Genomic DNA, 24,698 nt, shown 5'->3' on the forward strand with positions numbered 1-24,698 from the left:
TGGGTCATGGTAACTACTGCGCATTGACCTTTATTCTTACCTGCTACTGGACTAGAAAACTAGAACGTCAAACGCAAATCCGGGAATTCTGTCGTATGGACTTCCCGGAGTTTCAGATGGGACCAGGTTTAGCCGAAGTGATTTGCATGACCCGCTTCTAGAAAATGCATGACGCCACCGCCATGTCGTCCCAAAGAAACAAGAGCACAGACAGATGGACCATAAGCTACCTGAAAAGATTCAAGGCCTTCCGTTTAGACTTGCGAAACATTTCTACCAGGTGTCTACTCGTTGACCGGACGCAGGCAACCACCACTCCTTTTGGAAAGAGTCGATTGTCACGCTAATCTATAAAACTATTGAGCGACTCTCGCCAGGCAGCTGCAGGCCACTCGGCACCAATAGTGTACCGTGCAGGGCAATAGAACGCATTCTGAGGCAAGCCATCCTCTCTGAGAGTAACCTGATATCCCAGTGTGATACATATTGCTTGCAAACCGTTCCTGTGTGACGGAAACACCCATATTTATGGACAGATTAACCCAAGCCTGGGTGAAACGATTCACACCGAATGCCATATTTTTAGACTTCACAAAGGTACGCAGCCGAGTCCCATACGTCTAGCTGTTTCACAAACTCGAGTCTTAAGGGATTCATGGGCGTGGAATGACATTCCTCCTACGATTTTTCGCCCCGCACATAGTGCCCAACATCAACGCCAACCATTTACCATTATTATTGACTTGAATTCCTGGTCTCCAACTACGGGTCACCAATAAGCCTCTGTTTTGCTGGATCTGCAGGAAAACCATGAATGCTGAATACTGAATGCAGTGTCTATGATTAACCTTGAGGATTTGACCCTGAGAGAAAATGAGCGCGGCTGATAGGAAAGCTGAAATAGAGAGGAAGAAGGCCACTCTCATTGCCATAAGAGAGAACCGAAAAAAGAGAGAAGAAAGCAGACGAAGTGGCTTAGAAGATGGGAGCGCTGCTGAATTGGGCAAGGTGGCTAGCAATGGCGATTTGGGGCAAACGACCGAAGAGATCTTGAAAACACTTGGGATACCCGTTGGAGAAGAGCCGGTGGGTACGCAAAACGCCACCGATGCGCAGGACTCAGCACTTGCTGCGTATGTTTGACAAATTTTCCCGCTTTTTGGATGCACGTGTCACTACTTAGTGCGTGGACTCTAAGACCACCATGAAATTATTTTCCATCATGGCACCAAGATAGATTTCTGAATGGAAACGGGTTTGATAAAATAATGAGGAAGATCGCGTCTGAAAATGCATGTTAATAAGATTCCTTTTCGGCGCAGACTCGGTGCGGTTGGCAGGGTCTGGAATAGCTGTATCTGTTATTTAAGAATATATAAACGCACGTTGTGAAGTGAAAGCCCCACAAAACTCACCTACCTAGATCCCAGAATTGATGCAGAAGATTGTACTCTTTTAGAAGAAAGAACGAAATTCAGTTGACTACATTCGTTCGATTTCTTACTTCACAATCCCATCGTGAGGTTTGGTGATTGGATGAAAACACCAATCAAATTCTCTTCCCGAGCAGGCGGGAATGTCAGTCAAAGGCAAAGACGTCGCCTGAAGGATTTCTTGACGCACTGGGGAGCAGCTTCCACTCCTGTGCTATCGTACGTCTGGGTGGTCGCATAAATCGTGTCGGGGTCTGGGTTTCGATAGGCAATCCTCCTACACTATTCGGGCCATTTTCTGGATGTGTGGATGGCGTCATTTTATTGCATGTACATAACCTAAATGAATATGCTTTGCCTTTCTTATCTTACATTGATCACTCGTTTAAACCACGTCATTCTGCACACCGCCGAGTTCTGTCCTCAGAATGCGCATAAATTATTCGGTGTCCAGTTGGTAGAGACAGTGGCTAGTCCGTAGGCTGTCCCCTAAATCTTCACGATGACTTCGGTGCTCATTTGAAAATGGAGTAAGCGGCTGGCACGTCTCTCTGTCCGGTACTTTCTGAAGTGCACAAATTTCCCCAGCTCTTTGTTGAACTTCCCCTAGGATGGCCAGTTATTGTACAGATAACAAGTGATCTACTTGAATTTATTTCAGAATAGGGCCACCGTGACAAAAGAACAGGAAATCTGTTTCAATGTCCTCTTAGAGTATCTCAGCATTCCCAGACCCTCCATTGTGACTTTTCTTCGGGGTGGTGGATGTGCATCATTGTGGTACATCACGAGTGTCGTAAAAACCCTCAAAGTCAGCCGATTACTTTTCATAATCACCTTCATTAGCTATGCGTTGAAATGACGCGTTCGGCAGCCTGTCTATCTGCCGTACTGAATATTTCTGCCTAGAGCTTCCAGTTCATTTCGCTAAGCTAGTTATGTGCATACAACAAGAGGACTGAATTGGGTGCCATTAGATGTTCCTTGGTGTACAGCTTAAACTATGTAGGTCTGAGAGCGCAGCACTGTGGTACACTTTTGATGCTGACACAAGCATCGGACGTATTTCGTCCACCCCCACGTGATCAAAACTCCTTTCAGAAAGGCACTCGTCCGTTGCAAAATCTAACAAGCAAATACTGGCCATTCCTTTAGTAATGTGTGTAGTGTGATTGTAGTGTGTGTAAAACGCAAGTGGGTACGAATAACCTAGGTGAAAATCTTATTGAGACAAGAGCCATGTGTTCCCACGGTGCTTTATTCACGCTGTAATCATTCACTGCTTCTACCGAGCTGATGCAAAATATTGAACTTATTCATAGTTTTTCGGTAGCAATCACACGACACTTAAGTCTACTTTGCTGTAATTGAATGGAAATAATTATGATTCCAACGATATCAACGGTTTATCAACTTTCAGCGTATATTAATTCACCCTCGGCATTAATCAATTAGTCAATCAGTCGTTCAGCTGTATCATCTTGCTGCCAGGCTATCGAAGGGTAGTACTACCAGATTTCCCAAACATATACCGGAGCAGTCGAGGTACCGGTTGGGATCAAACCACGGACCTTCCGATTATTACGTTCGCGCCTTAACCACTGAACTCAACACGGACGACTCGGAAATCTTTAATGGCTTTCCTTCTTGTCAAGACACGTGCCTTTCTAATCCGCACAGCCTGTCCCAAATCGCCAAATGGCTTTTACCTCACGGAAGCTTTACAGGGTGATGTGTCCTAGAAATTGCTGACATATTACACGTTTTAGTCGTTGTACAACATAGGCTAACAGCATTTATTTGTCTCGTGACCAATGTACCACTTCAAACCACCAGGACTGGGTGCCTTTAACTCCAGACCAGATTCTAAACTCATTCACCGATATTTAATATGGGTTGTGCAGAAATTCTCTGAGTTATAACTCAAGATCGGTGGATTTTAAATGAAAACTTCCTTATTCCCCTAATTTTAACGACATATCAGCCCCTTCCTTTGCGCCTTTGGCTGAGGAATTTGTTCAAATATCCATCCATCATTTGCTTTCCGCAATGAACAACATAAACGTTTCCCACTTCTGATGTTCTCCCTGGCCATAATATTGCTACCAAGGTCGGTAACGGTGCTGGGTTTGTCTTGCAGTACTAAAGAAACTGCCCTGGTAAAACAAGGTGTCTTTAGTGGAATGATATGATCTTGTCACTGCACACTTTCTCTTTGACAAGTAGGCGAATAGAATGGCTTAATTCGAGATTAAAAATGGCACGAATCAAGGGAACTACACTCGAGAACATGGATGTACATGTCATGGTTGCTGCTGTTATTAAGCATTCATGGAAAATTTATTTATCCTTTTGATGAAGCTGTATATGGTGGGGGAAATACCTCTTATCCAACTGGCGTTAATCAGCTTAAGGAACCATACCACCACCATTGACAGCAACATTAGCTCGAGGTGGCTCAGTGATTAAGGCACAAACTTACCGCCGGAAGGTCCATGGTTTGAACGGGTCGAGATGGTTTAGGTGGTTAGGGCACGAATTTACTGACCGGAAGGTCCGTGGTTCGAACCGGACCCCCACCTCTCGACTTCCCCTGTCTAGGTTTGGGCAACCTGACGGTATCCCAGCCCTCGTGCTTCCTTCGGGTGACATGGCAGCTAGGCACCGGAAGAGTGTAACAGCTGAGCGATCTATTTATGCAGTTTTGGGAATTTCACCTGTGGCGTGCCTCTACCAGGCACGCTCATGCACTGGATACTTCCGAATGCTTCGAACAATAATACTCGGGGCCACCGGCCGCCACTCACCTGGGTCCTTCAGCCGAAATGAGACCTCGGATCCTGACCAAATGCTGTCACCTTGTCCTAGTTGTCGGGCAATGATTGTGCCGTCTATACTGACTGGTACGCAGTTCAACCATGCCACAAAGGAAAATGGGGAACAGCGTGTCTCCTTGCTGCAAGAAATCGTTTACGAGTGGGTCTGAAGGTAAAGCTGTACTTCTGTTTGCGATAAAGGTGTGACGGCAGTAAGGCGTTTCCTACATGCTACCAGCGTGTCAATGTTTATGGAACCAGTAATGCCGCCTTTAGAAAACGTTGGCTCTCAAAACCACACACCAATCGCCCAGCGTTTAATCGTGACCACTAGTGCATTTTCAAAACTGTCGAAGTACTTTCAAAACTAAAGGGTCTGACGCTGCTCGAAGGGCACCTGCTGTACGTAGCCGCATCAGCAGTCGGACGGTGATGCCTTACTTGCATTGCCTCCCGGAAGGGCCCCCCAAGAGTACCGTAGCAACAGCTACCATGTGATTCAGACTTTCAAATCATAGGCTAGCGGAAGGGTCCCGGAACATAGCCCTACATGTTCATAATGCCTTGTGGGTCAGACGTTTGAATCAAAGGCTTAAGGTGGACAGCTTTTTAGGTTTGGGCAACTGAGAAGTATCATTCTCCCTTGCAACGCTCCGCTTACCAGCCATGCCCCACATCTCATTCCCACCTATCAGACGATACGATCAACCCTCTACCAGTCCCCTAGTCACTGTTCCGTTTCTAAACCACCACCCTGAGAGATAAACGAAAATAGTCACATACTATTCTCAAAAGATCCTATCAATTTTGCAGCCCTCAATATCCATACTGTATGTCAAATTGGGAAATAGGCATCTCTTGCTGGAACCTTGCTTTACTTCTCTGTCGATGTATGTTGTGTCTCCGAAACACTTATACAAGACCTCACTTGGGTTGTGCACCTCATGCTACCTAGGACGAGCTCAGATGTTCCACATTTCACTCTTTGTGTATCTGTTGATCCTGATGCAACGACTCGTGGTATCTGCTCGGCTCCAGGGCTGAAAGTGTCCCCCTGGACTGGATCCCAGTAAGCAATCGTCTCGTTCTTCGGCCGTTCGGCTCGATCAGAATCAATGTACGTCGATGCAATAAACGGTGCTTATTCGTCGTATCGGCATACGCCCCGACAGACTGCGTTTGAGACTGAAAAGGACGGGTTTTATCGAGATCTATCGCGAATGCTTCGGTCAGCAAGAAGGACGGAGATATTAATCCTGGCGGATGGGCTATATGGGTGCTCACTTTGGATGACTAAGTCCGAAAGAAGCACAGTTAAGTGCTACATTTGGAATCGACGCTCAGCATACGGATAATGGGGAACGAATGGTTGAGTTGTGTTCCGACCATCGTCTGTTGCTGGCCAGCGTGAACTTCCAGCACAATGGCTTACATCGAGTTGCTTGAGGGCCACTAACCGCTAGACAGTCATGGACTCGATTGGACCATGTGGCCATCAGTTACCGATGGAGAACGTAAATTAAAGCATGTTCTTTTTGGAGCACGCATAGCTGGATTACGTACAACCACACGAGTAGCATTTAGTTTACACTATGCGAACATTCATCTGGAACTACTACCAGAAGAGTCCTTTGTGTCCATGTAATCCGTCGCTGAGTGTCTTTGGCACTGTGTGCCGATACTTGATGAGTGGTGTCAACGTGGCCCATCGCATTTTCTTTTCAGTCAGAACCTACTTTCGCACTCAACTGATCCTTGCCCGTGTTTAGGGAAGATATCTTGAAACAGCTATTTCCGTGCAGTTTTTCTTTCCTCGGTCTTTTCCACCTCATCCTAGACTGATTTCACCTTATTTCAACCCGTCCTCAAAACAGAGCAAAAACACCTACGACTACGAGAAAGCGGAAGCACCTCCAATTTTCTCGGATCATTGAGTCATCTGTTCCACCCCCTCAGTCAATACAATACAGCAAGGAAGTACAAACCATTGCACAGCTGTCTGAACGAGAAAGTAAGCCATACGTTTGTGCTGTTCTGTTTGAGATGATTTATTTGGCACAGAATATACCTGCTTCCAGTAAATTATATTCTTATCCATTTTACTGCTCCGTAATGAATTCTTTCAATTGAGCCTCGTGGCAGGATTATGGGATCACCTTGTCTTTTTCAAACATAGTCTTCTACAGGTGGCGGAGTATTGCAAAAGTGCCTATATTTGTCGCATTCCCAGAAAGTTTACAGTCGCAGAGCAAACTTTATGAATGGCTGCAACAAAATTGCAACTTTTCTCGCCAGTCTGGCTGCCGACTGGCTAATAATCAAGTGGACTGTCCCCTTTACAACACCAAAGACAACCTTTAGACTAACCTTTCGTTGACGTAGGCAATCGGAAAGCCACGGATGGAGGCAAATCACCTACCCTTGGCTTTTTCTCGTTTTAACAGCTGAACTACTCGTGTTTTAGCTGTTCTGCCAATAACGTTTATTGTTTTTGTGGAGATCACGTATGTCCAACAAAAAAATTTCCTCTCGGCCAGTTTGAACTTTGTCACTCCTATAATAGCTCCATCCATTTCCATACGCAACACATGATATCTTGCGATAGCGCGAAACACAGAATTATCATGGTACCACTAGCAACGGTTAGAATGCATCGAAAGCTACAAAAAAGAAAAGGATCTCAGGACATTGCACCTAGAGCCTAAATAGGGCGACATGCACTTCGGCCGCGTAGTATTTACGTTATTTTCCTATATATTCCTGGTGACGAATTACGGTTTGATTGCTACTTTAGGTTCCGCATATCTGCTGTTGTGTTGTTAGCGTGCTGAAGCAACCGATGCTATTTTCTTGTTTCCCGGTGGATTCCTGAGGGATCTGGGCTGTTCAAATTTCCCCTGGTTCTTGGTACCTTGTTTATGGTTTCATAATCTGATATTGAGACTACTGGTTCTACCAGTCGATTTGCACATTCACTTCTTGTCGGTATATCTCTTGGTGTATTCCAGCCTTTACAGATCACATGATCATCATCCCTGTCAGCAGGACATCAGTGTTCCATAGTAATGTTTCGCTGGCGTACAACCATAATTTATTTGAAAGCCTTATTGTGAAGAAAATAAAGGCGGACGGGGTACGGGACTTAGTGCTAGTTTACTACAATCATTCCGAAGTGCGTACACCTCCAGACTCTCATAGGTCGTGGTGAATTTGATATCTCCGCCATCCGTGGTGTGAACACTAGGATCAATGGTGAACGCACCAAGACGTGCAAATCTAGGTAATTCAGATATCCTATGAAAATAATCTGGACTCTTAATGTCTGCTCCAGTTCTATTTGAATAGGTATGGTCGTTTTCAGCTCACCCTTGAACGATTTCGAATTCCCATAGTTGACATATGGAAGTTGCTTTGCGGAGTTCGCTCGCCTGTTAGGTTTTACTGTTTTGAGACCACCAAAAGTGGGGTGGTCATTTTACATATGACATTACTCACATGATTTTGTGTTGTGCATACAAAGTGCCATCTGCTGAAATCAGAAATTTACCACCCTTCTAAGTCGACTTCGTTCAGCTGTAACACCCTTTCGGTGCCTAGCTACCATGCCACCCGAAGGAAGCACGAGGGCTGGGATACTGCCAGGTTGCCCAAACCTAGACAGGGGAAGTCGAGAAGTGGGGATCCGTTTCGAACCACGGACCTTCCGTTCAGTAAATTCGCGCTCCAACCACTTGAGCCATCTCACCCCCTCTAAGTCGTTGATGTCACAAAACATGGGTTATGAAGCGCATACCAGCGAGCCACAATGCGCATGTGTGTGTACAACTTTAGACTTTTCGCATCGGATTATTGGTCAGAATTCTCTGTGGCGCATTGGTTGTAGACAGCATGGTGTGTTAAACCCGTGACCTTCGTGGCAATACGCGAATTTCAACGTACCTTGAATTCGAAGTCCGTTTCACGTGACTAATAGCTTACCCTGGTTACCACAGCTGTGTGTACGCCAATTTCTTGGCTGTTATGGGCACGTTTGGGCTATCTCGTAAATGAACAAAATATGAGCTATATGCTTTACATCTAGTAGCTGAAGGTGGTGAAACTGATCTGCACTAACCCACTGCCTCAGGAAACAGTTTTATAGTCGAGTAATCGGGTTTTTGGTGCAAACGGTACATCAAGATGATTGCGCGAGATAGGTTTTTATCCACCCCGCGAAACTTTTTGAAGTGTCAGTAGGTACCTAAGTACACTTTACAACTTTGGCACCCCGTATGGCACTATCCATAGCTACCGATTTACTTGACCATAAACTTTTCGCATCACTGTCGTGCCATTCGCACATAAAACAGTGGTATGCCTGTGCACCACCCAAAATGGGGTCGAAAGTGTGTGGGTGTATGGGGGTCGAAAAAATCCTCATATTCCAGTTTTCTTCGAACCAGTCCGTTCTCTTTCTTTCTCCCTCTCTTGTCATGCTTTGCCCTTCATACAACAACTACTAGACCGTCCGAAGGATTACTATGGTAAGCTTACCCACACGCTCATCGGAAAACACTAATGCCGCTGGCGTGTAGACACTATATGTATTCTTGTAACTATAGTCACCTCGCAGTTGATTTACCAAGGCATGATAACCCCTTTCACCCACTTTTGGACCTATATCGCCTGCTGCTTTTCCGTTCTGTATAGTATAGCTTGCATCTTGTGCAATCTGTTGTCGATTCATTCACATCCGTGCTATGCTGTCAATTTCATCCCATCATACCCCGTTTATTTTCCCATCTCAGCTCTAATTCTTCTGGTGATTATTCCCTGCCTTATTATTCACTTTTGTGATCAGACAGACCCTGTGCTGCTCGTAGATCATTATAGTCCTGCTTGTTGGAGCTTGTGGGTTTTGAGCATGTCCTATTTGTAACTAATGGGTAATTATCCAAATATTGGGGAACGGACGATCATACTACTCCGACATCTGAAGTCCCGATATGCTACCGTTTCACAGCGTCCTATTTGTTGAAATTGCGTAGTCCCTCCAACTTTGAGGTGGTTCCTGAACGATCTCTTGATTATGTATTATGTTGTTCAGGCCGGTGTGTACGGATTTGATAGCTGCTATTCTGTACTTATCCCGTGTCACAATTGTTTCGAAAGGTAGCCGAGATACGCGTTCTAAGGGGCATGAATCTATTCTGATCTTAATCCTGCGGCCTCTCTGGAGTCCATTTCTGTGTTCAACTTCTACTGTAGAAAATATTTACAAAATGAGCTTTTCAGTAGTTGGTGATATGTTGAAGTAGTTGCGATTCCTTTGCGTTTGTTGGTTGTTTTTCAATCCACCAACCTTGATAATGGGCTAGCAAACGTTTCGTTACCAATCGAGTAGACTTCATTCCTAGGGAGAGGAATTTTTGTATCAGTTGGCAGCAGTTCCCACCGGAATCGAACTAAAAATTCACGAGGGCACTTAGCATGGAAACACCTGACCGAGAACACAAATGGATACAACGGAAGCATAGGACCACCACATCGCACTGTCTCATCAGGAGTGATTTAGATATCATTTTTACAAGGCATTCAGCCTCAGAACTCCTATAATGTCTGTTTTATGTACACTCTCATGAACGTTTGGGACGGGTCAACCTGTAGTTCAAATCCCACTCCTATTGGCGACTCCGTGGCCTATACGAGCAACGCTCTTGGACCTCGGTTTTGGGTTAGTGGATGCTCTGAAACGCAACTGGAGAAGCCTCAGTCAAACTGTCATTTCCCAGGCCAGTGATAGTGTAGAAGAGTGATAAAGTTTTGAGGCGAACTACCTGGAAAATGTCATTGGACTTTCTGGGGACAAGAATCCACAATGGAGAGGTTCTATCATTTTGCTGCATCCATTTTTCATCTGTTAATTCTGTTGCACCGGCTGTTTGGCGTACTATTCTTGTCGATTCCGGGCTCTAATTTCCGATAGGGCCTGCCACTCACTTGTCGAAAGTCGTTCAATCGCATACGGAAGGGCGGGAACATGGATGGTTATGTAATCAAGCTAGTCTATATTGGTTTCAAATTTAAGCCTATCTGAATTTTCCTTGCCTTTAGGTGGATTGAATAAGATGCCTTTTTTGGGAAATTGACTCGTTAACCCCTAATTTACTCAACCGCCTTACTGACTGTCCATATGTTCTTACCTATATGTCTGCAAGTCTAGTGGCGTAACACAGTCCGAGTCGGCTTTTGGTGTCTACCGAAGTTTACTACTCCTACAAGAATGGTCGAGGTATCAGGTAAAATCCCAGATTAGCGGATGGTCGTAATTTGGGGATGAACGTAGTAGTATAACGTAGGAAAGCTACTTGGGAATGTGAACGTTGGTTGGATAGGGGTTTTATCAGAGAATGAGTGAGTACTGTTACCAAATAAGGCGTAAGTGCGCATGGATAAATACCTTAGTTCTACCTGTCCAGTTATTGCGCTACCAACGCGTCTATTGGGAAATTCATCACAACATGCGTTTGTTAAAATAACTGTCACCGCTTACTTTTTGCCTAGTGAAGCCTGCATTACTCACTCCTGTTAGCTTGGGTTTGATGTGTTCTTCGAAGTAGGGAGGCATCAATCAATCAATCAATTTATCAGTCATAAACCGTGTACCATGGACACGTTTTTTCCAGCTGCTACTGTCTCGATCTCTGGAAACTTGGAGAGTGCGGGAGATATAGCCAAACCTTGGAGGCGATGGCATGCTCGGTTAGTTCAGGAACTTGGTAGCTGCGTATTGAAGGCGATAGCCTCGATGCACGAGCGCCATTGACTGTGTGATTGGGTTATTTGTGCCAACTGAGTTGAGTCCCGGGGTCCCCATCCAGGGAGGCGACAGTTGTCCATCCGACTAAGTTTACTGGTTAGTGTTTTCATACTACGTTGCCAGGTCATACACTGTTCACCTCTCGGTCGCTCCCATTCAGTACAGAGCGAAAAGAGCTCTGCGAGGCAGACGGTCTTCTGGCATGCGGAGTACATGTCCCAATCAGTGTAACCTATGAAGCGTGAGTAATTCATCTATCCCGGGAGAGTTACTTCTTCTTAAGACCATCCGGCTTGCCTCAGCATCACTGATCCGATGTTCCCACCAGACCTGACCAATGTTGCGGAGACACCGATGATCAAACACTAACATCTTCCGTATGTCCTTTGCGCGTAAGGGCCATGTTTCCTATCCACAAGGCAGTATGGATCGCAGCAACGCAATGTAAACTCTTCCCTCGACAGACAAGCTCACGTCACGTCGGTGCCATAGGTGTCGGAGAATGGCAAAAGCTACCCTGGCCTTTCGAGAGGAGGTTCGAGAAATAATCTCATCTCCAGCCACTCCGCCGGAACGTATACAGCTGCCCAGGTAAAAAATTATCTACCACGTCGATTGGCTCACCTGCAAGCGTGAGGTGTGGGTTTGGTCCCACCCAGTCTTGTAGCAGCACTTTACACTTTGCAGGTGTGAAGCGCACGCCAAACCGTGCGGCAGAGTCATCTAGGCTATTTAAAGTCGTTTTTATTTGGGAAGAATCTGAACCAAGGAGAGCATACTCAATGTCTGTGGGGGAATGTCCTGAGAGCATTTCGACTCCCGAGGTTTCAGAGACAGGCAGAGGAAATTCAAGCAACATATCAATAACAAAGTTAAAGAAAAAAGGAAAGAGGACAACTTTGTCAGTACACCACTGGACGTGGTGAACTGAGGCGAGAGCTTCCCGTAAACTCGTACACGCCCACGGGAGTTCGCATACAGTGCCCTCATAAGGGAGAGAAATTTGGAAGGGACACCTTTGATCGCCAGACACCGCGAATGTATCGGACGATTGACAGAATCAAAATTAGCTTTCACATCAAGAAAAACGATCAACGCTAAACGTCTGAAGGAGTGACGCTGTTCAAGAATTTGTCTCATTGTAAAGATATGATCGGTGCACCCTCGACCAGGGTGAAACACAGCTTGATTCTCATGAGTCTCTCTTCTGATAATCGATCGACCTACGCAAAATAATGCCAGAGAGCACCTTAGGTGCGACGGATACCAGGCTGATACCACGATGGTTTTCGCATGACTTTCTTGCGCCGTTTTTGAAAACTGGGATAACGGTTTTTAAAATTTCTTAACGATGTGTCCATTTGAGTTCGATTGAACCACACATGTTACTGGTTTGCTCATTAGTTGAGTACGCACCTACGTTTGTTAAGTATAATCCATAGAAGGACCTTGTCCCATATTGGTGCAAACCCTTATCAGGTGATCTTTGAGAACGATGTCTATGTGTCTTCTTTGTATGACATGCTTCATATGAGTGCGTGATATCTTGATCTAACAACTATTGATTTAACGTGCATACAACTCTGTTGCTTGTTGGACGTATACTAGGATTTGATGGTGTATGGTGCGATTATTTTCTGGTGATCTATTTCTAGTCAGAAATGTGTGCACTTTGTGGAGAACGGAACATTTAGTCTTGGATGGGTGAAACAGCACAATCCTTAAGAGAATGCTTTTCCTAACTACCGTATTAGACCTATGTGTGTCTGCTTTGAGTGGAATTTCCATAGGCGTTCAGATGCCGACTCCAAATCACTGCGTGTGAAGCTGTCGTCGACCTTCTTCCTGATTTTGGACATCCACCACTCCGAAATGGGTCACCAAGCGCACAGCCTTTCCAGGTCGGGTGTTTCCATTCTCATCCATTTAGTCCTTTCCAACTGCGGTCGTCATTCAGCTGTACTACTTTCGGTGTCTAGCTAGCATGCCACTCGAAGGGAGATGGAGGGGTGAGATACTGACGTGCTTCCCAAAAGAGCACTTAAGAAGTTCGTGTTGGATTCGAACTACGACCTTCTGATCTCTAAGTTTGCGCCGTAACCACTGTGATATCTTAAGGTCTGGTCTTAACGTTTTGATAAACGATTTTCTTCTGCTCTTGTCACTACTTATCCCATCTGTCTGTTAACGACCGCAACGCTGCACTCATAAGTGCTGTGGAAAAATTGACTCTGGATCTCAGGGTTTAACTTCCGACCATTATTTTATTTTCACGCGATTGGTGATGCTTATTTTAGTTTGACGGACTGTCTGCTACACCACCAGCAGCTGAAATAGAGCTTTGATAAGACTTGGATAGGTAGACTTGGATAAACCCTTAAACTAAAGTGTTCTTATCAGGCTAGTTCTGTTGGGATATTAGTTATGTTTGCCCCGAGAATTCGTCCCGAGTATGTTCATACAACTTTTCCAAGTTATACAAAGTTATGGTAGACCATATCCTGACTCTTTGGTATTCAGCAATCCAACACCTGTCCAATAGCACTCGAGTTATTGAAATGGTTAAGAGCTCCCCGATCAACCGTCAATAAATGCATTCGAACTACTTGGTCTACTTCGTTTTGTATGGCAGGATTTTTGGTTTATCCACAGTCACTTCTCTTCAAAGCAGAAAACAATAAAAAACATATATGGAGTTAAATCCCCAGTTGAAAATCAGGATAGCTTTATCGGAAGACCCGAATAAAGCTCAGTTTAATCCCTCAAGTAGCCGGTCGTTTGGTGTTGAAATACGAAGTGAGTTTGGTAAATCCCAAAGGGGCCAAATTGGTAGTGGGTTTCCATCGACGTAAATATCCTTTGATATTCTGAATATAGACCCAAAATCAAACACAAGTCCGCCTTTGTACAGCATGTTCGTTGATTAATGTCGTAAACAATAGGCTTGTTCGGGGCTCATTCTCGCTAACCTAATGTGCGAATAAGTGTCTAACATACATAAAAGTTGATGTCTCAGTGCTAAAACGAGATTGATGGTTTATCTCCATCTGGTGAGTCCCGAACTAGCGAAACCCGCAGCGGATGTCGGATAATTTTCATCATGTCGCATCAAACCAAACTGCAGAGGCCCATAAGACAACCTTGCGACTTGTTTGACGGACACCCTTCTCCACCATATGGATTTCATAGGGATGACATGTTCCAGTGACAGAGAATAAAGCATGTTTGTATGCACATGTACGTGTGTATATCTGACAGTCCTAGACTTGAATGGCTCAGTTGCGCCAAAAACTGATTGAAATTTTCTGCATTTCCTTCTCGAAAGAGCACGATGTGAGGTGTATGTTATGCAGTATGACGTTCCTTTTCGCTTAGTTCACGGGTTATTATGCATGCCTAGACTTGGTGGCTCAGTTGCGCCAAAAACTGATTGAAATTTTCTGCATTTCCTTCTCGAAAGAGCACGATGTGAGGTGTATGTTATGCAGTATGACGTTCCTTTTCGCTTAATTCACGGGTTATTATGCATGTGTTCGTATTGGTACTACTTCTGGGAGGCCCGTAAAACAGCACACTGGCTCGGAACACTGCGTTTGTTCACTCGTCATCGATCTGGCAACACCATAAAGGGCGCTGTTAATCGGACGATCGATTTGTCGATTGGCAGGATTGTTTGAGCCACGTGACTGTACGCTTGGGCAAAACAGGGCAATAACTACTCAACTGTATGCTTTCTACCGAAATCATACTGCTGCTGTGTTTTAGGCACGACTCTTTTGTTTGTGGTTGGCCAAATTTTTGCAGCCACCATGTGTATTTAACGAAAAGCAAGATAAAAATTGCGGTGAAAAGGCTGCCGTCAGCTATCATCATACATTGTTGCCTCAACCTTAGCACCCTGCCAGTCTTGAGCTTCCTATGAGCTACGTGGCGGAACCACACGTAGACAAACCAGTGACATACATCAAGAGTGGTCACGTCCGCCTGCTGAAACACTATAGTTCAGAGGCATCCAACGTGCTCTGGTGGAGGAGTGAATAAAAAGCTCACCTCGCGTAGCAGATATCCGGAGTCCAAACCCGGCACAGCCAAAGTTACTCGTTGTGGATGAAACTCGTGTCCAGGACCTTTTCTCTTTGATGTGGACGCACCATTATAATGGTGCCAAAACTGCCAGTGAGTGTTGTGAATAGAACACATCGTGAGCTGCCAGGCTGAACTCTAGGTACTGTGAACTAAACATGAATCCGCTTCTTAGTCTGGATAGATTGAATGTCTTATAGACCTGCCCAGGCCCATCTCAGCCTAGTTAACAATCATCATGAAGCACTCCATTGTTGTATCGGTCTTCTGACCTTGTGACATTAGCCTCAACTAATACGCACAAAATTCAAAAACCTGGCAACAGCAAACCGAGGAATGAAGAAATATATGATGGGCGACTCAAATTCACATGAATAATTCTTAGTATACAGCAGGGGGTTACACTAAGTCTCAAATCGTCAAACCATGGTGACGGGTTGATCATCACAAAAAGTAGCAGCCCCGGGACGCCACATCTGGCGCAAATTGGTGGCTATTCTGATCTCAGATATTTGTTTACTTCCCTCAGAAGTTATGGCGAAAAGTTCTCGGAAATTTGCTGAATTCTGTGTGATTTTCATTTATTCATTTCACTGCTACGAGTGTTGACTGTGGCTAGCGAGCACTGACATGATTGGAAGGTCTGCTGGCCTCATACAAAACTTAAACTGGGATTTCCTTCACCGCAAACTTACAGGAACACGTAAGTGATTGCTGGTACAACTGCCCTTGATAGTACTCATTTCACTCTTATGACCATCGCTACTATACTGTACTGGGATTATGCAAGCCACGGTTGAGTTGTTTGTCCTCAAATGACCCTAAATGACTGAAGTGGCAGTGCGCGTCTTTAGGCTGAAGGATCTTTTCTAGTGCTTTGCGCGTGATCTCAAATAAATGCAGGCGATTATATTTCAGCTCCTTTTAATCCGTTTTCCACAATTTTCGGTTGACTGTGGGCTTTTAAGGAATCATGGATCCTGGAGAACACCCCTGGAGGTTCTGATATATCCTTTGCACCACACGGCAGCCCTGTACACATGACTTTTTAGGGTATTATTGCCATGCCATCTATCTTGGTGTTGTTAGCACAATTCATTGTTTCATCGGTGTCGTATGATTGCCTTTATTTTTCTCCTAGCTAATCGGTTCTGTTGCATCCTAAGGTTTTTACCGAGTATTTTGGTTTCGGTCCTGTTCACTTCTATCCATTCATACGACCTAGCCTTCCCCGTTTGCATGAAAACGGAAAGCATTCTGCTGGCATGTTTGAACGGATGGGCAGTCATCGCGGCCTGTATTCTTCTATTCGTTCATCTGCTACCCTGTGCCTGTTTTCAGTACTTACATATGAAGAAACGAGCAGAGAAGAGGAGGATGTGGACGCGAGTGCGGCCCTTGCGGAATTACAGAAGATGCCACATGTGGGTCTCTCTCAAACTTCACAAAAAGGTCGTACTCGGTTGGAGAATGGGGTTGCGCAAGAAGAGGTTAAAAAGCGTAAGTTTTCTAATCCGGTTATTCCCAGATTTGCCGAATAAGCACTGTTCGGTTCAATTTTTATTCCAAACGTTGACGTTTCTTTCCATTGTGTGAAGACCGTAAACTACACCGGATCGTTACGCAGAGCACAGTAGTAAATAATCGATCTTGTGTGCTAGCTAGATCTGGTGTGGCCTGATTACTAGCCAATGGGTATGATTCTTTCTAGTGTGACCCCAATAGCATGGGGGAAAGAACGACATAGTTGTACTGATGAAGCGTTTACAAAGCGGACTGGTCAGTAATCCGGCACGAGCTAGCGTGCTCTGGCTGTATCGAGAATAATCAATATGCTGCGCTTCGAAGGGCAAAGTGTACGTAGGAAAAACTTGCCATGATACTCCGTTATTGTGTTATTCCTAGCATGAATAAGTGTAGCCGTATTCACCCTGATTGAGTTTAGGTTCGACGGACTGTCAAATTTTTAAAATGCCTTTTTGGTTTCCAAGTCAGATCCATCTCTTCAGCGTGACGACAGACTCCAAGGGCTGGATTACGGTGCGTGGAAGAGTTTTAAAAGGCTTAGCAAATATTTATGCACCCTGCCGCTTAAAGAATTGTGCTGCTAAACCAATGTCAGAATCCTAGGTCCGCCTTGCTTGTTAGATTCATTCACACGATTATCGATCACCTTTTTTGGTTGTACAGAAACAGCTTCGTACTTGCACAATGTTGTTAGATGGTTAGTCAACATACGCGTACTTTCACTGGAGCGCACGTGATTAGAACAACCCATACGTAACGATGAAGAAATGCTTAGAGGAAAGGCACTAATATTGCTCAGAGCTTGTAGTTCTTTATTCTTTCAGAATTCCCCGGTGCCGAAGTTGCATTTCATTGGGAATTTTAATTTTTCTGTATATTAACACTCGCTCAAATGATGACATTGTGGTGATGTTTCTGGCATTCTAATGGACAACCGTGAATGGTAGGCCGGAGCAGAATGTCGGTCAGTGAGGATGAAATAGGAACGCGTGTATGCTGTGTGGCACAGATTGACCGCTCTTAGCCGAATGTTTAAGTGTTGGAGCTGCTAGCCGGGCGGTCACGAGTTCGAGATCTCCTGAAGTTTCGTGATTTGCGCACTGCTGATGATATCCAGTAAAGATAAAACAGGTGTACAGTGCTTCTGAGCTTTTTGGCAATGATCGACTTCACTTACGGGACGAAATATCCATCACAAATAGAAATCTTCATCTGTGTTGCCTTGTCATCTTGACCAGTATATTCGATGCTAATATAGAAAACAGGTTCATTCATCGGTTGATGCCACGCGTTCTGTTCAAAAGATGCTCCCTGAGATGCGGTACTGCATGCGGTTACAACAAACAGCATACCAGTTTTTTAACCTTGGATGCACTTTCCTAATTGTCTAAAAGCAACTTATCGTTGCGGAACAACTTTGGAGCCTTGCTTAGTGGAAGTAGTTTTCTCTTTGTGTTGTCTCTGTTAAATTCGAGTGATAACCTGCCAATACCAGCTTAACTGAAGGGTTAGTAATGTCACGTCTCGTTCATATGCAAGTTAACCAAGCTGCCTCTTAGACTCCTGCGATTGAATGGGTGTGTGTTAGACTTTTATCACGAATGCTGCAGGTTTGTATTTCCTGGGCTCGTGAGGTGTGTACGACCGATGACTAACGAAAAAGCTTATCCACTTGCACAGAACTGAGCTTTTCAGCCTACGCAGACTTTATTTGAAGGGACGACTACAGCCAGCCAGCTACCATTCAAGTCTGTGTCACCTACTCGGATCGCCTAGTATAACCACTGCCCACGGTTGGTGAATTTTGTCGAAGCATCCTTGCAGCTGTTAGAAGTAAATCAGCATTCTGTTGGTCCAGCTGAAAACTACTAAAATGAAAAATGGAATCCCTGAGTACATACGGCTAGTCTTTCAGCTGTTATTGTCCACCAACGCTACCGAGTTTGATGACATCATTTCTTTCGACACCGCTTCCGACCATCATAAGAACCAACTCGGGAATCACGGTCAACGATTCCGAATATTCAGGGATAAACAATGACCTGGATTGTCGTGATGTCGAATGTGCACAAACCCCAATCAGGTGTAGCTCACTGGAAGAACACAAAAGTTTTCATCCCTCCCTCTTAACGAAGAAACTTGTGTGTTGAGTGAACAAGGTATCCCGTTATTTCTTGAACTTTTACTCATCGTTTTAACCGAAAGTGTCCGTTTTTCCTCGTGGGGTTTACCGACATAACAACATTACGTGATCGAAAGTTGCAGTTCGACGTTGTTCTTACAGTTATTTTGTCTGCGCGATAATTTCATTCTTACCGCACTCTGTCGCCTAACGTAATGATTGTCGTTGTCCTTATTGGACCATACAAGCAGGTGTTATTGTATCAACGAACTACTAGGGGTGTATAGTGACCTGACACACCTTTTTTAAGAAGTTTGTCATGTAAACACATCAGTTTGGACCCATATTCAACCGTATTGCGAAGTTCTTGCTTCGTGCTCACCTGCGTCAAGGTGCTTCTCGCTTAGAGCACCTAAGTTTCCGGGTATGATACGGTTGATTTTGTATCCGAATAATATTATCAGAAGGATTTTGGCATTTTTTGTACCACACTTTGTTTCCACAGATTATCTCAATGAACGAGCAACCGCAATGGTAGTTCATCGCCTAATTGAAATATACAAACAACGCACGGTCGATATCTCTGATGAATTTACTGCGAAGTTAATGCGACGGCAAACACAGAGCTTATTGAAATCTCCTCGTCAGATGTCGCCAGTTTTGTGATCATTTTTTAGAATCCGTTTTGAAGAATTTTCAACAAACAAGGGAATCAAAAACTTTTTAATAAGTTACAGAAACAAGCAGCCCAAATAACTCAGTAACGTGGCTTCCAGAAGATCGTGTTACTTCAGACAGCAACTAGCTGGAGTTCAAAGACGGTAGATGTTTTCCAAATCTTATCTTTTGTAGTGGTAGAGGTATGCGAGCGTAGACAGCTGATCGATTCGATGGTGAACTAAAATAAGTTGACAAGGGCGACTGAAGAAGCATGCAACTACAAGGCACAGCAAACTTTCGGTCACATAGTTCATCTGCTTAAGTGTGGTTAGTGGTGCTGGTGCTCTAAGTCAGCGGAGTTAAGCCAGAATGAAGGTATTGCACACCAGTGCATCCTGGATCTGTCCAGTAAGCCCACGACCTCCTAGACGTCTTCTACCGCATGCTTATTTTTCACTGACTTCAGTGAATTTGTTCTAGGATTGCATCTGTTGGCAACTGTCGTTATGCGACCCTTCAAACTATGTTGTTACTCTCACCCTGCCTCGCTTTTTCATCCAGCTGTGAACCTTTCTGAAGAGGACAAAACACGGATTCTATCGTCGGATGATTTTATACAATTCTTCAACCGTTCTGCTCAGATTATCGAACGTGCAATTTGTGAACCTGAAGATGCTCTATTTTTGGACTACACTGGCGGCGAAAGAGAAGCCGAGACGTAAGTACTTTTAGCATTGCCAAGTGTGAAGCTTGCTGGACTGCTGTCACACAATGAACTGTGGGCTGTCGTTGGTGCCCCCTTCCTTCATTTGAATGGGTGTTGAATGACCTTTGGTTAACGGTGTTTCGGATAGGAGATCATTTTAAACATGACAGATATCTGTAGCCTAGATCGGTGGCTAGATTATCACCATTTAAACCTCACGAGCATTGGGTTGTTTATTTAGTCTTGCCTATCTTTATCCCGTATGTAGTGTTTTATATTCTTCATTACCGGCCTTGTTGCTCTCGTATGGTTTTGAGGAAGAATAAAGAGTGATTGAGAGTTACCCTGAGGTAGCCTACCACAGTTTGGTCGGTCCAGTATAATTTTTTAGCATCCTGCTAGTAGTATGCCCTGCTCAGTTTTTCAACGCTACAAAGTTTGCCTGTGATGTACTTCCGACCACACAGACTAAGTTTATCATCGTTCATTTTTGCATCTTCTGAAGTAAGTGCTAATTGTGAGTTGAATCTTCCGTGTTTTGTTTGTTTGTTTTCCCCTCGTTTTTCTGGCATGTCTATCTTTGCATTCCTGATTGATGCGTCGTGTGGCCAGGTGAGCTTGTGTACTGCTGCAGGGCTTTAATGTCTTGGCTAGTATGCGCATCGTTTAGTCTGCGACTCGGGACTTGCGCGCGCTGATTCCTAGCAAGAGTAAAACAACTGTGTTCTACTTCTCACCAACTCGACCGGCGTTGCGTTGCACTTTTGTCAGTCAATTTTACCCAGCAAATGTCTATTCTCGAATTCCAATCGACTGTACAGAAAAGTTCTGGTTAGGAATGAGTCCTCTGAACAAGCCAAAACAACATGCCAACATACTCGCAAAGATACTTACTATATTGAATACTTTGATATGTACTGCCCACCGCCTGCACGATCACACTAAGCCAGGGACACTCGAAGTTTTTTGCTACTATGCATTGCGGCAGTCGCCAAAAGGTGCTGGTTGTGCCCATAAAAGGACGGGTTGAAGAGTTGTGCTTGTTTGTAACACTGATACGTTTCTTTTCTGACAAACCAATCGTGTATTTTTCATTAATAAGTCTTAAGGCTTTGCAGCTTGCGTGTGTAAAACTGTTCCTTCAAGTGCTGTCATCACATCCTAGGTCCATCACACCTTTACACGTTAGAAGTACTCGATCCAGATAAGTAGTGTTCAGGTTGTGATACCCTTGAGATGAGCTAGAAGGCTGTCTCCGAGGGCTGTTGTTGTGTGGGAACCAAACAGGCAGACTTTTAGAACGTGATCTTTAATTTTGTTGTTACGAAAGGTAGCCTGTGGGTTATGGACTTTGGAAAGATAATGTTTGAAATGAAAATGTGCGGACCAGTTCATATCTGCGGCAACTTTCGATAAAATCGAATAAATGAACTGGTAATTCTGAATGGCGCCAGTAATGGGCCCCAGCTCCAGACTCCTGATTAATACGTGCTTCACCGATGGACGGCAAGTATATAATCGCGGTCTTCACACTAATCGCGCAACTAGGATTCATTCGTATTCTCCGCTCGGTACCCTCATGAGCACGTGTGTGAACAGTTGGGATGGGAAGTTAGTGAAGCACGGCCTTGTCCTTTTTTTCAGGACTAACCTGATAATCTCGCCCTCGTTACCCAGTGGTCACCTCCAGTTTTTCATCTGATGATAGCCTCCTTGACTTCATTGAACTAATAAACAGATGCATTGCCACTCTCATACAACGCGACAGTATAAAATGAGTTTTTCGGGACGATACATCACTGATGCACTGGGACGTTTTTTCTGACCTTTTGGGACTTTCGAAGTGGTGAAAATATTGCTTATGTTTTAATTGGTGAAACTCCAAGTACACATATTCTTGAGGCGGGAACCGACAGCCTATTTTAAGGTGTCTGTAATTCGTTAGCGGGCAATGTGGCCCAACTGTATCGGTTTAGTAGAGTTTTGTTACCTACAATAAGACTGCAAAAAAGAACGCATACCATAATATGGTTTGCCTGACTCATCAACTGCTCGCTGCAACCTGCCCCGGTTTTTGAAGTTCTGAAAGCCTTTATCCAAGAGGCCGCTTAAGGTGCACAGCCACATTTTCGCTCGAAGTATCGTTTGCGTATTGGTGGTTCCTGAATTAATTGTGATTGTTGGGTGGATACTGGAGTCGAAATCACGGACTGGTGCCTTCAACCGCCCTTGTGTTCAGGCGTTCCTTATGTAGATTTCGAGGAACGTCCAAGACATTACTTAGCTTTTCTGTTTTTCCTCCATTGGCACAGCACATTACTTGATGTGTTGCACCAGTCTGTCACTTGCTTGGCGTACACTTTATCGCTCGTGTCACACTCATTCAACTGGGTACGGAATCTTTTCAAAGATTCTACGTTCGAAATTTAGTACTTTCTCACCAACCGAGGTGACTAGTTTCAGTAGCAATCCAATGAAACTAGTTCTTAGATTTCGTCTTACAATAGTAGTTCAACTTTACTTAAATGTTCCATGACATAGACTGTCAAGTTACCTTCAGCTTGCTGAATTTTGCATCTTCTTCGAGGTCCCGTGAATTGGTCACAGTGTGCCATGAGTTTTTCGATGAACGCTGGTCCAAACGTCGTGTGGTAACCAGTTTGGAATGGTCCACGATCTACCCGGAGCTACTACTGGCCGCTTACCATATCAATGAGGAAGCCGCACACGAACCGGAAGGAGTTTGTCTGATTTGGAACATGAAATTCCCAAAGAAAACCAGCCCGGAGTTTATTTTTCACTGCCAGTCTCCGATTACCTCAGCCACGTTGTCCAAATTCCACCCGAACCTAGTAATTGGGGGCACGTATTCCGGTCAGATCGTATTGTGGGATAGTAGGTAAGCATAGAAAATGGCCCGTCGTCAATTTTTTCTTAGTAATCTTCTTTAGTGTGCGTGGGGAGTATGCAAATGTTGCTACGAGTTTCAACCATTGATTCATTTCGCTTGTTGGGCTAGCGTCGTATACATTTTGCAAATCTCCTAGACATGTTTTTTGGGGAGAGACTACTGGCTCACGAAGCTGTTTCATCTGCGAGGGACAGTCAATGCACCTTGAAATCACCCAGGTATCCAGCTTTTGTTACCGTTTTCGGGGTGTAGGTTTTCTATCCCAAAGATTGTACTTTGCGGCTGTGGATAACAACAACGTTATTTTCGGGAGATTGTTGGAGGGGAAATTTCCCTGTTGCTAGGACAACTTAATAAGCTGATTATTTTAAAGAACTGACTGTTTGCGTCTGCATAACTGGTTCGTACTCTTTTTAGCAACATGCTAATGAAACCCTAGTCCTCCAAGAAACGTATTACCACTCCGCTCCTGTCTCCATTTTCATACGAGGTTTGTTCGTGGAACTTTTGAGCGCCTCACCATTTTTATCGTCATCCACCTTAATGCTGTTCTGTCTTGACGTTGATGTACACGAACTTCCGTGGATACGTGGTCTACGGCAAGCTCTCGCCTGGGTTCACTACATCGTATGGTGTCAGGCAGGGTGTCCTCTTTCACCCGTCCTGTTCGACTTCGCCATGGATATGAACATAGAGGACTCATCCCCAGCCTCTGATGCTCAGGGTAGTCGCTCACAGATATGGAGTACACAAAACACATAGCCCTATTGGGATCTGATGCCTCACGGTTTGGCATGTGCTTCACATGCAAGGTGTTGAATGGTATTTCAAAACTAGAAGTGCTTGAGCTCAAACCGCATGCTTGCAGATGAGTCGACTAAGGCAGTAGAGATAGTTATCTACCTGGGTATCCGTATCGATCTCCTTGGTATAACAAAAGACGATATTCTCATTTGTAGTGGAAAGGCCAGAAGAGCCATTGTCAGCCTTCATCGCTTTTGGCACAGGCGTGGCATCGCCTTGTTTGTCAAGCGCCGAGTTTAAACTGCTGCGGTGTGCTCCATATTGTCATGTGGATCAGAAAACTTGGTTTCTTGGCCCTGAGGGCGTTAAAAATACTTTCAGGTTTTGGCTGTCGATGTATTGGCATTGTTCGAGTCTGATGGGAATGTCGGATCAGTGGAGCTGAAATCGGCCGAATTGTTTCCGGAAGAAATAACCCGCCCACAATAGATGGGCTGATCATGCTTCATAGATTACGTTGGTTCGGTCCCGTGCTCCGTATGCCAGCCGACCGGTTTCCTCGGTTAGCCCTTTTCGCACAGCAATGAGGAGGAGGAGGTGGAGGAAACGAGCCAGAAGGGTTCCAGCGATGTCTTGACAACGTAGTGTGGAAGCCAGTTGCTGTGGTTATTGCATTCTCTCTGGATACGGATCCAGAGCCATGACACATTAGCGCTAGGAGATACTGACAGACATGACCCCGTCACGCGCTCACTAACTTGCATTTATGGAGATTGTTGCTTTCAGTGCATAGCGTTCTCTCCCGATCTTCCTAAAACAAAGTCTACTATCAATCCCGGATTCACATTTGAAGCGCATCGTCTACCGGCTCCAATGCGTTGCTATCCATCCTGTGCA

The 24,698-nt window shown here is 44.7% G+C and overlaps 1 protein-coding gene across 1 annotated transcript in view; it reads left to right on the forward strand.

Annotated features, from left to right (window-relative positions):
• Positions 1-867: 867 nt before the first annotated feature.
• Positions 868-24,698, forward strand: part of T265_15099 (hypothetical protein) — a gene marked incomplete at both ends in the record, with an annotated part of 37,218 nt that continues 13,387 nt past the window's right edge. The window contains 5 exons of the mRNA XM_009176581.1: positions 868-1,133; positions 6,124-6,260; positions 16,473-16,631; positions 20,002-20,158; positions 22,734-23,045. Of these exons, the coding sequence (XP_009174845.1) occupies positions 874-1,133; positions 6,124-6,260; positions 16,473-16,631; positions 20,002-20,158; positions 22,734-23,045 (1,025 nt within the window). The remainder of the gene's footprint in view (positions 1,134-6,123; positions 6,261-16,472; positions 16,632-20,001; positions 20,159-22,733; positions 23,046-24,698) is intronic.

Source organism: Opisthorchis viverrini (assembly GCF_000715545.1).
Source record: "Opisthorchis viverrini unplaced genomic scaffold opera_v5_356, whole genome shotgun sequence".
NCBI classification, from domain to species: domain Eukaryota; kingdom Metazoa; phylum Platyhelminthes; class Trematoda; order Opisthorchiida; family Opisthorchiidae; genus Opisthorchis; species Opisthorchis viverrini.